The sequence below is a fragment of the Lepisosteus platostomus genome, chromosome 6, assembly GCF_059453375.1.
Source record: "Lepisosteus platostomus isolate fLepPlt1 chromosome 6, fLepPlt1.hap1, whole genome shotgun sequence".
Lineage (NCBI taxonomy): Eukaryota > Metazoa > Chordata > Actinopteri > Semionotiformes > Lepisosteidae > Lepisosteus > Lepisosteus platostomus.
In genome coordinates this window covers 32,605,370-32,624,966 of record NC_142616.1, presented here as the reverse complement: position 1 = coordinate 32,624,966, position 19,597 = coordinate 32,605,370, and the positions used below count along the sequence as shown (strand labels likewise).

General features: G+C 36.6%; 1 protein-coding gene across 2 annotated transcripts in view; it reads right to left on the bottom strand.

Annotated features, from left to right (window-relative positions):
- The window catches only part of slc18a2 (solute carrier family 18 member 2), a 29,773-nt gene extending 15,725 nt beyond the window's left edge, over positions 1-14,048 (bottom strand). The window contains exons 1-5 of one of the 2 annotated variants that reach the window (XM_088635465.1): positions 13,954-14,048; positions 13,319-13,481; positions 3,209-3,563; positions 916-974; positions 719-802 (exon numbers count right to left, since the gene is read on the bottom strand). In XM_088635465.1, the coding sequence (XP_088491591.1) occupies positions 719-802; positions 916-974; positions 3,209-3,563; positions 13,319-13,451 (631 nt within the window). In that variant the 5' untranslated portion in view covers positions 13,452-13,481; positions 13,954-14,048. The remainder of the gene's footprint in view (positions 1-718; positions 803-915; positions 975-3,208; positions 3,564-13,318; positions 13,482-13,953) is intronic. The other variant, XM_088635466.1, reaches the window with a different exon arrangement.
- Between the last annotated feature and the right edge of the window lie 5,549 nt (positions 14,049-19,597).

Here is a 19,597-nt window from a genome sequence, read left to right as displayed (position 1 = left end):
TGCAGCTTTGTTTGTAAAAATATTAGTACTTTTCATAAAATTAAATTCAGTATTAGTTATTTTTAGTACATTAGTAGGTGATGATTTTTACAGGGTAAGAAGTGGATGTAGGCATAGGTGGTCCATCGCATCTATGACGGTGTAAGTGGTCCACGGACCATAGAACTTTGATAATCACTGTTTTAGATTATATAGAATTTTGTTCCCTTAAAACTGCATAATGTGGAGATAACAATGCAAATATAAATGGAAGTGGAAATATAGCATTAGTATCTTACTGCTGATTTTTAGAATCATTCTGATCCTGGTAGTAATTATTAGCAGTTATACTTGTCTTCACTCCTTTATTTTTTCTTCTGAAGTGAATGTTCGAAGTGGCAACTGTTTTTTTGTGTATACAGTACCTGCTGTTAAATAATTAGCTATATTGCAGCTTGCCTTTCAGGTCCATTTTCTGTTCCAAGAACATGAAAAAATTACAAAAACCCAATATGCATTGATAATTCAATTTTATTCTAATAGTTCTTTTGTATTCAAGTTGTTCTGCAATTGTGCTTTAAAGACAGTTTATATAAATGGAACATTTGTATTGTATTGTAGCATTTTATAACAACCTTATGTACCCTTTATTACTTTCTCATAGTTGAACGCCTTCAAAAGTTTTATTTTGTTCTATATGGGTGCTTTATAATTGGAGTTGCAGTGAAAAATGACTCACCAGCAACAGAAGAACAAGAAGATCCAATTCCTTGTAGAGATCTTGCCAAAAACAGCAAGGTGTAGCTCTTTGAGAAAGCAAACACTAGATAACAACAGTATAAAAAAGATTGATTATTAATAAAGTGATTATTAAAGCATATCAACCTAGGCAAAATTTGTTAATCATCTAAACAGGAAACGGTAGGGGTAACTTACTGATAGTGGAAATGAACATGATGCAGAACCCAGCAAACATTGGAATCTGATATCCTATTCTGCAAGGAAACCACAAAAGAGATGCCTTCAAATGACATTCAGTTTGAACTTACTAAAAGGACAGAGTACTTCAAATAAACATGTGATTACCCACAGGATGTCAGTAATGCTGAATCTTGCTGCAAATGACATGAAGGTTAGACATACTTATCCTTAATTTTGTTGAAGTAACTCCTAATGAGCTGTTTGTTTTAGACTACTGTTTTCTCATATGCAGCCTGTCTTGATTCATGAGACTACAGAGTATTCACGTCACTCCAAATCTAGTTCCTCTCTAAAATCTCTAAAGTAATGCAGCGGCGAGTTCTGTTCCCCCCAACTACATGTTTCAAATTAGAGAGTTGGTTATAAACACAAGACGCAATGAAACAAGTAATGCTCCAGTGCATGACGCAATGGCTTTTACCAATAAGGAAAGGCAATTACTTATAGGAAAAGGAAGATCACAACAGACAAACATGCCATTCCATCCTTTACCAAACAGCTTGTTTTTTGCAGGGTTATAGACTTGGGTCCTTCGCTGCAGGGAACAGGATTGGGAGACACCATATAACCTAGCCAGTACACGTTTGGACGGTGGGAACATCCAGTCCAAGCCACTACAGACACAGGGAGGAAAATGCAAACTCCACACCTTATATATCCCAGTCTGGAATCAAACCTGTGGCCTAAGAGCTATAGGACAGCAGCACTCTCTACTGTACCACATCATGGTGCCTCTGTCATTGTTCAATGCCAGTTAAAGGGTCAAAATTTAGGCATTAATACAATTCTGCATTTTGAAAAAGCATTTTCATTAAATCCTATGATTTCCTTTAACTTTTTTAAAGCCACATTGTGATTCGTGAATGTTTTTCCATTTTTGTATTTACATGCTAGCATTCCTGTGCAGTTTCTGTCGAAACAATGAATTTTCCGAGGTTCATCAGATCCACTATAACAGAACAGAATGTATTCATCATTATCCAATTCCTTATGTTCTCTTTAGCTTTGGGGAGAGCTATACTTGCTTTATCCAAAGGCTTCAAGAGGTGAATTGCCTGTTCTTTAGTGTGTGAGTATGTGAGGCTGTTGCTGTCACGATCATCATCCCTCTTCTAAAGGGCGCTCCGACCGTTTTGTGTTAAGTTCACTATCACGTTCACCTTGTTCACCTTGTTCCATTCTTGTTTTAAACCTGGTGCTCCGGAACCTTGGGGCTCTGCGTTGGAAGACGGAGGCCCGCCTAGCTTCAAGTCGCCCTACGTCCATGGTCTGAGGGCATCGGCTTCCGATCGGCTTTCCGACCCAGCTGAGTCCGGGTCCTGGCCTCATCACTCCGTTTTTAATTGCCTTGGTCCTTGTCCCTGTTCCTGTTTTTAATCGTTCTGTCTTGGATGGATTCTCTGGTTTTGGATTTTGGACTGCGCCCCGGATATTCTATATTGGACTGCTTTTGGACTTGTTTGCCTGTGTTCACCTCCTTGCACCTGGATTCACTGTCGGCACCGCCCCCTGTTCACCATCCCTTCCATTCCTGACTGTCTTTTCCCATTAGCCCTTTTCCAGGCACTTCCGGACTATACCGTCTGCACAGGGTCCTAAACTATGCATCCTGACAGTTGCCTTAACTGTACATTCTTTAGATTCCAAAAAAACTTATTACATTAAAAACATAGTAATTTATAATACATTCAAAACAGCATTACCATAGGATACACACCTTAATACATACTGTAATAACAAACAGAACATGATTCCTGATCATCACATTGTGTTGATGCACTGATGATTTAGAAATATGCAGTTGAGTTTGCAAATACCAAAGAAGGATTTAATATAGCGAACTGTAATGGGAAAAATAACTACTTTTATTGTAGGGTAACAGTTTGCCCTTTAAGCTATATAATAAACACAGATCTTATTAACAGCATCAAATAGCACGCCATTCATATCATACAACATAATGGACATCTCTAGTTATCAGTTCGAGCTCTCCATTGAATTAACAAGCAAAGGTGCCATACTGTACTTTTAAGTGTTAAAATCCCATAGATACTAGTAAAATGTATTGTAATGCAGAAGCTACAATTACCACAATTGTGACAATCCATAATAATCTATTATTGAGCTACATACCTACTGTATTGGCAATAATAGTCATGACACAAAAAAGCATAAAGTTACCCATATCTTTAATCTATACAGTTTTCATATTACAAATAAGGCCAAAGACTGTTTTCAAGTCACCTACCTGTTTGTAAGTGGTCCAATGAAGGGATTAGTCATCAGCTGCACTGTGGCTTTGGAGGCAAAAAGCAAACCAACTTGTACATTTTCATTCAGAAGATCCTTGTCTTTTTTGGGGCAGTCAGACTCTGGCTTTGTGGTGTTGCCACCTGGGCTTTCAGTTGTGGGGTACGTATAAGCCCCTGGCCTTTGTGTGGTTACTTCAGAGCCATTCTCAGTCAACCTTGTGGAGTTGTCATAGTAGGAGAAGATAGTGTGAAAGTTACTTGGGGCTCCTGGGGTCAGAGGAGAAGCAGTCTGGTTCCTTACAGGGGGGGCTTTGTGTTCCGTAGTATAAATGTAGCTTGGAATTATGGGCACTGCCAACAGAGGACAACAGAAGAGGCAATGTCAGTTCAGTGCTGGTCAGCATCACCATGTTAAAGTACATTATGACAGAAAATGGAATAGATATTTTGTAGAAGATTGCAGCTTCAACATATATTTAAGTAACTGGATAATAAATCGCATTAATACGAATCATAACTTTTGAAGTATACATATAAAGCTAGAAATATGTAAAATTTGAATCGTTTAACTTAATACTGCCTGTATGAATGTTTAAAGTCATAGTCACTGTGATATAAATTATTTTAAAATAGGCAAAAAGAGTGCCTAATGCATTGTCTCTGATATACTAGTACAGTATGTATTTGTCCAAAATATTGTTTTCCCTGGTGAGACTACTGTATGTTGTCATTTATTATTCATATGGTTTATATTTCTCATATCAACTATGAAAAAAATAAAAGAGGTTAATTTAATAGGTTAAATAGGTTAATAATAGAGAAATTTACACTATTCCAAACACTTAGTCTTGAGTAGTATTTCTGTAAATAAATTTATAGGTGGTAAAATGTTATATTTTCTTGTTTATAAACTTTTCTTGCCTGCTTATTATTATCATCGCTTTGTTTAGCAGTACATTTTAGAGCCCACCTGCGCACCTCACGTATAATCCAATCAACCTGCACACCCAAGATATACAGTCATATATCAGACCCACACTCCTGACACATAATACACCAGACCTGCATACCCAATTTATAATGCACAAACCTGTACACCCCATGAATAGTACATCAGACCCGGACACATAACATTTTTAACAACCACTATAAAAATAAATCCCCAATGAAACAGGAAAAGAATAAGGTGGAAAGAATATAAATCACTGGAGAAAAAAACACAGGGTGAGAATGATTAAGAGCATCCAGATGAAGGGATATTATATTAAAACTTTCCTACTTCTCTCAACGATTGAGTAATTTCTGTTAAGAACATATGATACAGAGCTTTGAGTGAAGTGTCCAGAAATGTGCTATATAAGTGTAAAGAAAGTATTATTATTATTATTATTATTATTATTATTATTATTATTATTATTATTACTACTACAGAGAGAGATGAACATGTGTTAAAAGTAAAACAGAGTTTCCTAATAGAACTGCAGTCTCTTTTAAAACATGTTCAAATATTTAGCTAGAATCTGATCTTTATGGTTGGTTTGAACAAGGTCCTCATGCCTGGCATGCTTCTTCTCTTTTCTCCCTGTCTCTTCCATGTGTTTTCTCCTCCCTCTTCTCTCTTTCCTTTGCCTACCTGTCTTTTATTGTGTGTCTCTGGGCTGTTAATGACTCTTAATGATATACCAAGAACTTAAAGAACTAAGGTAAACCAGAAGATGCCGCTTCATCTATTATTATCATAACATTCACACTCCCTACTGATCAGCAAATACCTCCTCTGCCGGCTATCGTTTCTGTTCATTTTTTTATTTTATGACTTTTATGACCATTGTAACACCCATAACAGTATTTTATATTAATCATCACATAATAAATAAAGAGGCTTGCCTGCTTTTATGAAGTTCTATACTTGGTTTCTGTTTGGAGTGTGGTGTTGGACAAGCATAGTACATGATATATTTTCTATATTCTCTAGTCTAGTTTCTACTAGATGAAGATAAGTGGAGTTTTACAACACATAAAATACAGCTTACTATCTTCATGATTTCATCAAATTGATATTTTTAGCCTGAAGCAGGGTTTACCTATTTCCTTGCTGTGCATCTGCAATAAATTCTTTCTCTTCAATTTAATCCGGCCATATGAAACAAATTGTTCTGTATCCTAGTAACATTTTACATTAGAAAAGAAAAATCAATCATTAACATCTGAAAAAGACTTATTTGAATGGGAACCTTTCTATAATAATTTCAAGTCCATTTGGACCAATCCACCTTATATTTTTATCTTTTGCATTCATTCATCATGTAAGAAAAACCTTTGAGGAATCCACTTCTAACAAATATTTAAATACCAAGCATAAAAGCACACATACTACGACTTTATTCTCAATGTATTTATCAGTTTAGGAGTTTAAGTAGGGCTTGTTATTATTGCAGCTGTAGATGTAAAACGTAAGAACAGTTTCAAACAACATGAGGCCATATGTTCCATCCGTTTGGTAGTTAGCAGCTAACTGATCCAGTGATCACATTCAGTTGTTTCTTGAGAGAAGCCAGGGTATCTGCTTCAACAACATGGCTGGGTAGCGTGTTCTGTACTCCCACAACCCATTGCATAAAAAGTGCATCCTGGTCTCAGTTTTAAAAGTACTTCATTATAGTTTCCACTGGAAACCTTTTTTTTCACATTTCAATGTTTATTCAAATTCTAATTTAAATTCTGATTAAAGCATATTAGGTGGTATATAAATATACAGTACATTTGTATTAGACATATACAGTACTCTATTTGTCTGCATAACCATGCTGACTTTTTTAGAGCAAAATAATAGTGATGTGATTGCTGAGCATTCTGTTAATTCTAATCCTAACATAACGTTCCTCATTTAGGTAAGTCTCATACAATTTCAAGGAGCAGTCCACCAATATCTTTTTGTATGATTGTGGCATCATGTGCTGATGATGTTACTGTACATTAATCATATCGGCATTGCAGAGAGAGAAACCAAGGTCAGGCTGCTCATGGTCAGGTTATAATGTGGGGAGACTGACTGCCTTCATTACACCCTGGGTAAACAGTGTTGAGTAGCTAGTCAAAATGAATGTGCATGACTTTGAGAGAAGAGAGGAAACCAGAATGCTGACAAAAAACATGTAAACACAGTTATCACATACAGTATATACTGACACTGAAGATCAGAATCAAACCCAGAACCCTGGAGCTATGAGGCAGCAGCACTAACCACCATGCTATACTTTTACAGTGATGGTATAAAGATACGTGTACTGCCAACTATATTCTGGGGATATATGTGTAACCTGACCAAAACACTTATCACAAAAGTGCCTGATATTGCAGTGTGACACATGCCTTTGGTTTTTGCATTTGTTTTATATTTTGAATCTTGAGATTGAAAGTTTCCACAACTGCTGCATTTCCAGACAGGAATTTTCTTAATGGAAATATCTTAAATAGATACTACAATTATAATTTGTACAGTTTAATGTAATATTTTATTGAATACCTACTCTTTTCCACAAGACATTGTGAAGTACTTCATTATTTTAAATATAAATCTAATGCTCAAATATAGTATATAATATAGAAATCCTAAACAAAGTGCTTGTTTCTACATTAAGCATGGATACCATTTAGCAAACCCAAACTACCACTGAGCAATAAGGTACTTCAAGCTCTTTAGGACACTGTGTTGCAATTTTATAAGACATCTAAAGTCTCTGAGTCAGGGGCATGAAAAGGTTTAGTTGTTAATAAAATGATTTTCTCAGTTAATACTTTCCCCTCCTATAACCACTCTTAATCTTATTAGCTGTAGACCAAACTGTAGTTTCAAGCAGTTTCAGTTTGCTCAAGGCTTGAGTTTTTAGCTCTGTTTAGCTTTAGTGTGCCAAAGAAATAACAACATTGATGTTACTTCTATACCTTTGCACTTTTTACCTATTTTTATTGATAAGCATAATTTAATTTGAAGACTGTAATATCCACCTGCAGCAAGAAATGTACAAAAATGTAAAAAATCCCATTCTGTTTACACCCACAGAGAGAGAACTCTGGGAAGCGAATACTCAAATGTTTATTACTCTCTGTGAAAGTCCAACTGGATATAATCTCTTCAACATGTGACAACTAATCGCTCTACTATTCATTCTTTCTGTGGGCCTAGCCATAGGAAATTTACTGTACTTCTTGGAATTTAAGATGCTTAGAAATATTATTTGCACAACTTTTGCAAGTTTTGTCTTAATGAAAATTACCGTCACTAGAGAGAACTATACTCTTCTTGATCAACACACACCTAATCTGAGGCTCCAGAACAGAGCTTTCTGTTTTTTTAATAATGCCACTTGCATGAATTCCTACATCAACATAGTGATAACAACCTAGAGAAAAAGAGAACAGTTTGAAAACCATGCTTCTAAGACCATTTTTATGTGAGTATGAGGTATTAAGAAAAGATAGTGTGCATGTATTACTTCCCATAATAATGAAAGTTAAACACCGCAGATAAACTTCCACAATAACACAATCCAAAGTAATAATAATGCGGAAAAAGTCATTAAACTGAAAATATGATGCCTGAAATATTGAAGTAGTTATGATTTTTTAAATGAAAATATTAGATTTTGTCCAGCCTTTGCAATTATCAAAGCTTTCTTAACCTGGAATTGTAGCTGTTTAAAAATGTAAAAATATGAAATGAAATGGTTAAAAAAAGAATTTTATCGGTCCAATGAAAAAAGAATTATGGTCAGAATGAAAACGAAAAAATGCAACAAATGCATATTATAAGCAACAGAATTTGTTGAACTTTAGTGTTTATTAATTTATTTAACAAAGCACAGAAGTCAAACTTAAGAACTGAAGTTAGAACAACCCATTGTTTCTAAAGGGGATACAGTTTTAAATCCACAAGTATACAGTTATGAACTTGATCCAGGCTTGTCATTAGCTGTGAACGAACTAGTTAGCCCTGAGGTGATTGAGTTGCCTGTCCGGATCCCAGATAACATCAATGAGGCAGTACAGGAGGAAATGAGAAGTCAATGCTACTTCTGCCGGCCAGGATATATGGGAAAATGAGATAGAGGCTATTGGAAGAACATATTTTTCATACATCATTAAGCTGATGAGAAAAACTAGTATATCTGCTTTGTAACTGGATTTTGTGTAATGTGATTACACTATTACTTAATTTATATTTATATTTCTTTTAACATTCACACTAATAATAATGTTAACTTTCTTGAAAATCATTTAAAAGCATTTTAAAATAAAGGCATTAGCATGATAATTTGTTCTGTTCTGTGTGATGTGGTCGGATTTAAAAAAGATTTCAGCCTATCATGACTGCCTTTACAGTAGAACATACAAAGGGACATCCAAGTTACATTTTGTCAGCTATATACATGCTGTAACCAAAATATTTTACAACATATGAATACTGTACAACATTTCAGTTTGAGGTCATCCTTATCAAAGGTATATCTTTACACACTCAATATAAGAAAAACTAAAGTTTCAAAATCTCACAAGGTTGTACCTACTGTCTGGTTTATAGGCAACATGTACAGTAGTTGAAAATTAAGCTTTCTTTCAGTTTTTGTACCCATTTAATATATTCCAAAATCTAGAGGTTTTGCACCAACAATCATGTTTTTGTTTCACGATTGTTAGGATGGCACCAGTGTTATCGTACTGTCGAAAACACATCTAATATGCACAAACCATAAGCAATTTCTGCACTGGATTGAAGAGCTTTGAATGCTGTGCTTGTCCACGTGAAAACAGACACTCCTCTGACCTGCTCGTCATTGACCACATCACAGGCACCGCAGCCCATACTGGACGTGCAGTGTCTATTGGAGGAGAGAGCACTGCATGCCTGCAAGCACCTGGGAGACCACAGGGATCACTTTATGGTTGGGAGCTAAGAGTCCTGGCCAACCGGTACCACCCTACCCTACCCTGAGGTGAACAGATCATTTTACTGGCAAGACATACAGTACATGCAAAGATACAGAACCCTGGCACTTTCAACAGTGTCAGCAGGAATCTGCCAGCTGCAGTGCACGTTTCAATCGGGGCCACCTGGAGTTAAATTTGAGATCACTTGCTGTGAGTTTCTCGCCCAGTAAAATGGCAATTTCAAGCTCTTAATCAAAAAACAAAAAATAAAGGTAATAGAAGGAACTGTTCACCTTAAAATTAAAGGTTTTATTTTGTATTATGATGTTTAAGCCCCTATATAAAGATAACTTTTAAATCCATGAATGAACATTCAACATAAACTACAAGAATGAATTGAATACTGTAAATAATTTATAAATCCCAAAACAACGGCCCTGTCAAAAGAGAATTGTTTCTAAACATGAATAATTAAAAACTACACAACCTCCTCATGGGTAAACATGACCAGGTTTATTGGTTGCTTTATTTATCAAAGCTGTAGGCACTATTCACAGCAGCCTGGTAAAAAGATGATACTCAAGTGTACACAAGCAGTGGTTTGTAATATTGTCCAACCACTCTAATGTCTCAATGAGCATGTGGCTCCTGCCGTTTTCCTCTAAGATGGGATTTAAATGTAACCAAAAAATACTTGTTGTTGAATAGCAGTGGACTGCAAACCTAATAAGCTCCCTCCCCAAAGGGTGTCAGTTCCACACCGTGCTTATGCCACAGACTACAAGATGATATGCAGGATGACAACAATTAGGCAATAAAAGCTCCAGTGCCAAAAGGTTGGGTCTGGTATCTAAATATTGTCTAAAATGTTGTTTTAACCTTTGACAGTGAGCCTCACCTCATTAAGATGCTCCAGGGGACATCCTGATAAGCTGACTTGAACTGAAGCAGAAAAAGCACTAGAACATGGAGGTGTACAATATTACTGAGGCTTCAGTTAATTAGAGGAGAAGCAAAATGTAAAAAAGTAATTAATTTGTGGCAAAACCAAGATGGTAACAGAAATGTACAGTACTTAAACCCCCCTTAAAAGATCTGGTTTAATAAGGTTTAAAACATTGCATTATAATGGACAACTGCAATGTATTCCAGCTATCAAAAGTACCATAGAAATCATTAGCACGTTTAAAGCATACTGTGTCACCAAGGGATCTCTTGAGGAACTCTTGGGTACACACGACATTGCATAGCTCTCAGTATTCTAAGACTTCTACCCAATACATTTTTAACGATGCTCCTGCAGGACCATTTGGAGTATAAGGTATTTTTCTCAGAACTGTTATGCACCTTAGTTGTTAACGTGATACTGAGCATACTGCTGTGCATGTTTCCTTAATTTCTAAAACTTTCTGGTTGACACAGGTGAGCCTCTTTAAGAAGCCAGTATTGGAAGAATTGATTTCAGGCCTCAGTGTAGTTTAAGAATTGAGAGATCAGATTAGTTGATTTTAATGGAATGCCAAGATGTTACTGGGTTTAGGAATTCAGCTGTGAACTGGCTGCCTATACAAAGGAGTCAAACCACAGATCTAATGCTGGGAACTTGTTAGGCGCTTCACTTTAGGAGAGATGCAGATCTAGAAATGACAAGGAAATAGACAAGCAAATAACCAAGGCTGTCCATTCCATGTCCACTGGAAATCATCCTCAATCCTTAACCACTGGAAATAACCCAGCAGCTTCTGAACACAAAGACTAACTGAAGATTCCTTGAAAGATTTCACTGCAATTCTCAAATTCATTTTGGTCAAATGCGCCTTTATCATCTACTCTGAGATGTAAGTTTTGCTATTTGATTTTCTATTTAATAAGCTGGAGCATATTGGCACCTTCTCAAAAATGACAACAAAGTTATCAATAATAACTAGTGACCATATTCACTGGATATCGCATACTGTACATGTTCAAACTATTTTATCAGCTTTTTACGGCTGTTATGTACTGTTCTGAATATGTCTTCAGTGCAATGCCTTTTTTACCAATTATTTCTGTTTTAAAGGTCCAATCATAATTTATACAGTAGTCTGTAATTCTTTTACAGCATATCCTAATATATATATATATTATATCTAAGTAGAATAAATTATAGTTATTATGCAACTAAAATGCATTGCAATTAATGTGGCATAAAACCAAATCTCACTAAAGAGATAATTAACACTGCTTAATAAAAGTAAATCATTCAATCAATTCATCCTCTACCAGGCAGTCACCATTCCTTGTATAAGGGTCACAGAAATCCAGTGTTTCTCCTGCAAACTCTAAGGTAGAACTATACCATGGAAAGAGCTCCAGTTCATCACCAGGCATGAACACACAACTTTATAGGCACCAATTATCCTAGCTAGCATGTCCTGGAAACTCCACATGAATGTGCAAACTGTACACCCCAGTCCAGAATCAAATCTAAGATCCAAAAGTCATTTAGCACGCCACTGTGCTGTCTCTTCCAGATAAGGTGAATATTGTATATACTGTACAATGGGATGTATACTTTTTTTTCATTTAATCAATTAATATTGGGCAAAACAAATAATTTAGACCAGATTCTGTTCCTTATTCAGTGCAATTTAACACAAATACAGAAGTCTGGTCTCTCACATATACTACCAACAGAGTCCTTTATATAAATTTAATATTTATTTCCACTTGTTATACAGAGATGCACAAAGAATCTGCCAGTACATGAAGCTTGCACATGGACAGATCTACGGGTGTTTTCCCCCATTACGGTTAACCCGTGCCTCTCTATAGCCTAAATTAAATGCAAAATAACACGTTTATCTTTATAATTTAGTCTGAAAGTCTGAAATGCAATTCTTCACAATTGACACGACACATTTCCACGTAGGAAACTATTGAAATGCAAAAAAGACAATAAAAAGACAGATATAAACCAAAAATGTATTGGGAACTCATCGTAATACTTGTCTGAAATGCAGGATGCCGTTTAACAACACAATTAAAGGAATACCATTCAGCGTGTGTAATGTAAAAGCCACTGGGATCACTGAGCTACCCTGGCGAATGTAGCGGTGTAAACTCAAAGCAGAAACAATAAGAGGACAATAGAACTATAATTAATTCTAAGCGCACCTAAAATGTATCTAACACTTAACAAATAGACTTTATTGTTTTATCGTTATGTACTGGTTCACGGTTACTTGCAACAGGTGTGGTTTCAATGAAGGGAAAACAAGAAAGCATGTCGTTCGATATTTATTTAACCTTTGTATTGGCTTCTTCAACCCCGAACCGTCTCGGTAACGTTCAAGGAACAACAAAACTCAAACTTCGTGGTAGATGCAAAGTCATAGGCATACTTCTGGAGCAAACCTGTTAAAATGTTGAAAACTAAGAATGCTTCCCCAGAATTGCATAAAAAAGCTAAAAGGGATGACGTTAACTTTCATGCAAACAAAATAGTTACAATACTATTTCTACTGATCTTTACTTACAGTATTACTGCATAGAACACGAAGCATGTAAAACTGGTGAATGGAAAGGCTAGGTTACAGGTATCAGAATGCTAGAAAATTCATCTCAGCGCATACAGTATGATCTGTTATTGTTATTTTCTCATATTTCATGGAGAAAAAAACACTTCTCCACAATGCTTATTTCTAATCCTGAGAAATCTGAAAAATCTTTGCTGCTAGATTCAGTTTATTCCTTAAACGTTTAAATACAATTTCAAAGAACCCCACTTTTGTAACATGAATCGCCCGTCACATAGTAAACTATGCACGAAGTAATTAACACACGTCTACGGCAGTGAAGGATATACACACGGTAGACTTTAACTGTATTCTCTTGAACGTGAGATGTTATGGTGCACAGATCAGATGAAACCGGTACTCAGACCGGAAAGAAAATACTGTTTTAGTAATTCACTTTTACGCCGGTTTTGTAATGGTTTTGTACTCAACGGTTTTCTCCATCCATCCAAAACCTAATTCTTTTATAATCCCCAACGTTTACAGATGGAACTGATTTTTACCATTTAGTCGAAACTCCCCGAGATCATTTTCCCGAATGGCACCATCTGTCAAAGAGGCGTGAAAGTTTATTTTCCCTCAGTAAACTAGGGATAAACAGTTTTGACAAGCCGTACATACCGACTACGGTGAGTAGCATGTTATCCAGAAGCAAAGCAATGAAAACGATCAGAAGAATTAGCCTCCTGGACTGCCTCCCTTCCCTCAAGCATCTAAAAAGACTGAACTCCCGTAGCGTTTCAAATCCACCCATCTTGTACAGTCCGCTAAGGAGATATTCACTCTGCAACCAAAAAGCATTCGTTAGGTTCACTCCGCTCACAGCTCATTCTAAAAGAACCAAGCAAGGCAGCCAGACAGTTTAAGACCATCGTAGGCAACCGAAAGTGATTATTTGCAAAAGGCAGTCTTGTATAATAAAATAGAAATAAAGCAGCAGAACATTCTTAAGATGTGTTTCAAAGGTTACTTTAAAGCTTTATATTTACAGAAATATTACAGATGGAGTTTTGTATAATCGTTTTTCACGATCGTTTCGTTTAATTATGAATGTAAAAGTCATGTAGTTGATTTTTTGTGTCTGTTTGTGCTCCTATTTTTTACGTGATTTTTTCTTAAGGCAAAGAAAATTATGTAGTCCGTAAATGTAAGTAGTTATTTAACAAAGCGATTATACTTCTGGAACAAATAAAAAAATCAATATCAGCAAAGCCACTTGGATGCTATTTGTGTAAATGCAATGTAAAGCATCTTACCTTGAATACAATCCGTGAACATTTAAAAGTCACTTTTGGTTCTCATTGCTTCTCCAGAGGCAATAAAAAGAAAGAAATATTGTAACTGGGGAGGTGTAGTTACTTGTCTAGGCTCTGACGTCATAGCACCCTTATCATTCATGACAATGATCAGCATTGCCGGCTACCGCAGGAGCTGCATTGAAGTGTGAAGCGCAGAGATCACAGAGGCGGCTCCAGAAATAATTATTAAGGGGGCTTAGCGTTTGAGGAGTGGAACCAAGGTGAAAATTTGGGGTTAATGTGCTCCGATGTTTGCTTAGGTACTATAACAGTCGTCATCTCTGAAAGGCACTAATGCAGCAGATCCTGTATACAGAGCGCCTAAATGTTTTTTTGGATGAGAACGTTAATCAATACATGCTAAATCTGGTCGCACAATATTACTACTAGGACTAAAAAAAAACATCTTGAAAAGTGAGTGTATAAATTATTAACCCAAAATTAAAACCAAAACATTTCTTGTTTTTTTTTAGAAACTATTTGGATGTGATTTGGTCATCATTCCATGTAGAAAACGTATAAATTGTGGACATTACGAAAACAACACTAAATAAAGTGGACTGAACAGTAACATATAATTAAGCTCTAGGTAAAATCCTGGGTATTATGCATCAAATACATTGTTCTGATCAGTTTTCAACACATTGAAACCGATAACCTGACTTTTAAAGGCAATATCCTGGCCTATTTCAAGAAATCTTTAAATGATAATAATAATAATAATAATAATAATAATTGCTTACACTTATATAGCGCTTTTTCTGGACACTCCACTCAAAGCGCTTTACAGGTAATGGGGACTCCCCTCCGCCACCACCAATGTGCAGCATCCACCTGGATGATGCGACGGCAGCCATAGTGCGCCAGAACGCTCACCACACATCAGCTATCAGTGGGGAGGAGAGCAGAGTAATGAAGCCAATTCACAGAGGGGGATTGTTAGGAGGCCATGATTGATAACAGCCGATGGGGAAATTTGGCCAGGATGCCGGGGTTACACCCCTACTCTTTTCGAGAAACACCCTGGGATTTTTAATGACCACAGAGAGTCAGGACCTCGGTTTTACGTCTCATCCGAAGGACGGCGCCTGTTTACAGTATAGTGTCCCCGTCACTACACTGGGGCATTAGGACCCACATGAGCCGCAGGGTGAGGGCCCCCTGCTGGCCCCACTAACGCCTCTTCCAGCAGCAACCTTAGTTTTTCCCAGGAGGTCTCCCATCCAGGTACTGACCAGGCTCAAACCTGCTTAGCTTCAGTGGGTTGCCAGTTGTGAGTTGCAGGGTGATATGGCTGCCGGCATAATAATTCCTTACAGTTATATAGCGCTTTTCTGGACACTCCACTCAAAGCACTTTACAGGTAATGGGGACTCCCCTCCACCACCACCAATGTGCAGAATCCACCTGGATGATGTGACGGCAGCCATAGTGCACCAGTATGCTCACCACACATCAGCTATTAGTGGGGAGGAGAGCAGAGTAATGAAGCCAATTTATAGATGGGGACTATTAGGAGGCCATGATAGGTAAAGGCCAATGGGAAATTTGGCCAGGACGCAGTTCTGTTCTTCAGAAATGCAAAATTCTTCAAGTGAAACCCACAGTTTAGTCAGCTTTGAGCATTAAAAAAATCTCATTGTAAAACTGGTCACATAACAACCAACAACACCTGAAACAGGCTGAAATGGTGAAAATAATTTTTTCAAGGACACCAATAATATCTCATGTAAAACATGAGATAAAAGTTTGTGTGCATGGCAGGATATTATAAAGTCAATATAATTTTCCTCCAGTCTTCCTCCATCCATACACTGACACAATCTGAAGAAAAGATCTGTCTTTGTCCCCTTTCATGCTGTTGCAATGATCCCGTTGATGCTCTGTGAAATGTGCAGTCCTTATTATACAAGCATAAGCATTCAAAGTCAGACATTGTAAGCTGGCTCTAAATCTCTTTGGCATGAGTATTCTCCATGGTCAAGTTATACAATAGGTGTGATGTAATTGTGTCTCCCATATTTCTGTTGTATGCTACAGTACGTTTCCTTGGTCCTAGAATAATGATGTGATTTTACTGAAATCAGGTTGTAGTTCTGTAATAAACAAGGTGGGCTGAACAAACATGTCTGTCATATTTTGTTTTATGTAGAAAATGATAGACCACATTTGTGGCCTACTGTGTACCTGCATCATCCTCTGTGCCACATATGAAAGGCTGTTGATCCAATTACTCAAGGCTGGGTTTTTGCAGCAGTGTAGGTCAGTCATTTGTAAAGCTTTGAGCTTTTTGACTAACAACATATCAAGTTCAGTGGTCTATTCTTTAATCCCGTTTTAATCTTTATTAATTAGCATTACAATACGTCACAATACTTTATTTAGCATGAGACATACTTTAGTTCTGTCTTTCCTTTTCTGATGTTTTGCTACTTACGGTCAGATTGTCATGTGCTTCAGGACTGCACTTGCTGTGGAGCCCTTTCAGTGTAGTTCAGCTGTATAATTAAAGCTGGTTTATCTATTCTATTTACTCCATAAAACTAATAGGTGATAAAATGAGAATTTTATTGTTTTATTAGTGTTCAAGGAAATATTGTGAATTGAAAAAATGAAATATAAGAAAATACACACAATAGTTAAAAAAATACAGTTTGATAGCTTGCTTGTGAGGACAGGTCAGTTCAATGACAGACAGACAGATCATTTTTTTCATTTAATGCATTGTAATATCACCACAAGTACTAACAACTAATCCCTTTCATATTTGTTGTGTAGAAATTCGAGTGTCACATCTGAAAATACTAGCAAGAAAATCTAGAAGAATTTTATAGATGCTAATCTTAGTGGTTTTGGCAGATGAGAAGAGATACTGTGGTAGAAAAGACTGTGGTCTTCTATATGTCTACAGTTTGCAGATGAACAACAAATGTCACAGAAAAATAGTTGACCTTTGAGCATTTCAAAGCTCTCACTGCAGACTTACAGTGTACACTTGCTACCTGTGGGCTACACAGTCTGGTAATGGACAAAGAAACTATTGTAACAGAGTGCTGTGATGCAGATTCTGTAATGGGCAAGTCTGATGTACAGTACAGTACTACCGACATGCTGGTCCACAGATATCATGCCTTTCATTGAGAGATGCCTTGTCATAACCTACAGTATGTAGTGAAGGAGGTCAAAGTGTAGAGATTAATTTTCATGGACTGTTAGCATTTATCAGCCAGCTTTCAATATGTGAAACATTTGAATCATTGCAACAGACAAGAACTGTAGGTGACATTCCATGCCTTCCAGAAACAAGATGGGCATGTGAGTGGAGAATTGTTTCAGAAAATTGAAGGTTTCTAATAGAAGTGTTTATAGCTAATGGTATTGCTAGTTTGTGTGAGTTTGAATTTCTTTTGTGTATCAGTAAAATGCTCAGCAACGTCTTGCAGTATGCTCTGCTTTATCCTGCACATGATATCAAGCAAGAGATTAGTCAAAAAAGATGAGAAGTTTAAATGTTAATGGGAACTTTGGTCAGACATGGCTGATTTGTACGATGACTGCATTTGTTTAGAACTTCCTGCAAAGAAAACAGAAGAGACAAGATCTAGTAGAGTTTGTGTTCTCTGAGTTACAAAAATTCTGAGAGCCACAAACTTTCCAAATCTTTTAAATTCACCTTAGCTAACATTTCCATTACTAAGAGTTTTAGTTTCGAAGCCTACTTTACTGCATTAAAGAAAGTAAAATCATTTAAGAGCTACAGTGTTGCAATGAAGAATTTCAAGCTCGATATCTATTTTGTTCAGTGCAAAATGTTAAACTCAAGAAATGTGTTATTCTTAATTTTTCTTATCATTAATTTCTCTAGCAATTCGAAATTTTGACATTTGATTATTTGAAATTTGTGAAATTCAAATATTAAAACTGACATTTCATGCTCTTTTTTATTCCTGGTGTTGATATAATGTGGTGCAAGTCAGCACACGTTAAGCATGTTGAGCTCCTCTCTTCATTATTTATTGAAGCTGCTCCTGGTATTGGTGAATAATTTCTAAATAACTGAGATGAATGAAAAGCAAAAGAGAATTGAAGTAAATAGGATAAACCAGTTCACTGTTATTTATGGAAATATTCTTCTTTTTCCCATCTTGTGGATATACCTCCCTCATGTGGTTGATGTCATAACTACAGTTGCATTGCCACAGCTTTTCAAAATATAACACTACTGTATAGAATCACAGTACATAAGCTTTGTAGTCGCCCTCCCTCCTATCCTAACATTTTAATTTTTTGAAAAGGTGAGAAAGCAAAGTATGAAATAATTGCTATTTTGTTTTCGAGAAATCAGCTGTAACCTACATGAATCAAATATACTGTATGTGCTGTCACGTTAGTGTTTGCCCACAGGAAACACAGCAGGTGAGGTCCCAGAACCTGATCAGCACTGTGCTGCACAGTCAGGATGCCATCAGTCAATACAAGTGAAGTTCTGTAGCATCTAGACACACCTACTTAGACCTCCTCATTGATCACTGACAGTGTGTTTACCTTGCCAGGTTACAAATTGCTTGCTCTGAACAAACCAGATAGAGAGTGATGGTCCTCTTACTTACAGTAGTTCTACCTCCAGCATACTGAAGGTACAAAGGCATTGTTTTCTTAATAAGTGGTACATATTGATTCATTTCTGTATTAATCACCAGGCTTGACTTCCAGTGGGTTAAATTACCTCTTCAAATGTGCCCAGTCAGCCATCTCAGTAATGAGCCAATATCCGTTACTCATGTAACAGTCAGTCACAATGAATGATCAAGCAATCAAAATGACATGACAAACTTATCTTAAAAATCAGAATCATAAATCACATTTCTTAATATAGCCAGATATATAACGGAGTGCTAGGTTTCTTCTGGTGCTCACTACAGTATACTGTACATACCGGCACCCATCAACAATTCTAAAGAATTTCAAAGGTGGATCTGAGACTGATGCCATAGTTGGAGGAAGGAGGGTTTTGATTGATGACATGATTGATACATATTTCTTGCATTAAGTATTCTTGTGATTATCATACATCTGTACTTTCCCTTGCATGAAGCCAACTTCATCTTCAGTGAATTGGCAATGTGTTAAGGTAATAATAGTTACATGTAAAAAATATATATTGTTTTTCACCATAAAGGATCTCAAAGCTCTTTAGATATAAGAGGAGACCCATTCAATCCATCACTGAAGTCGAGCACCCATCATCTGGGTAACACACGTATCCATTATGCACCAGCATTCATACACGGGACAACATACATGTACTGTATCTACTACAGAAGTGATATAGAAATTCCCAGCAGGAGATTTTGTAAGCATAATTTATGTATTCATTTTGGAATGGCATTATTTCTCTGGGTACCTTGTTTTCTGGTGATGTGCTCTTCAGGTCTTGGTGACAGCAAATACTACTACAAATTTAAAATTAACTTTAAATTTGCACAGCTTTGTCCCACACAGTTTGCCCACCTTAACACGTTCACTCATGATGTGAATGAAGTGTTTTAATTGGTGCCCCATGATACAGCAAGAAGAAACAATGAGACACATGAAAAACAGA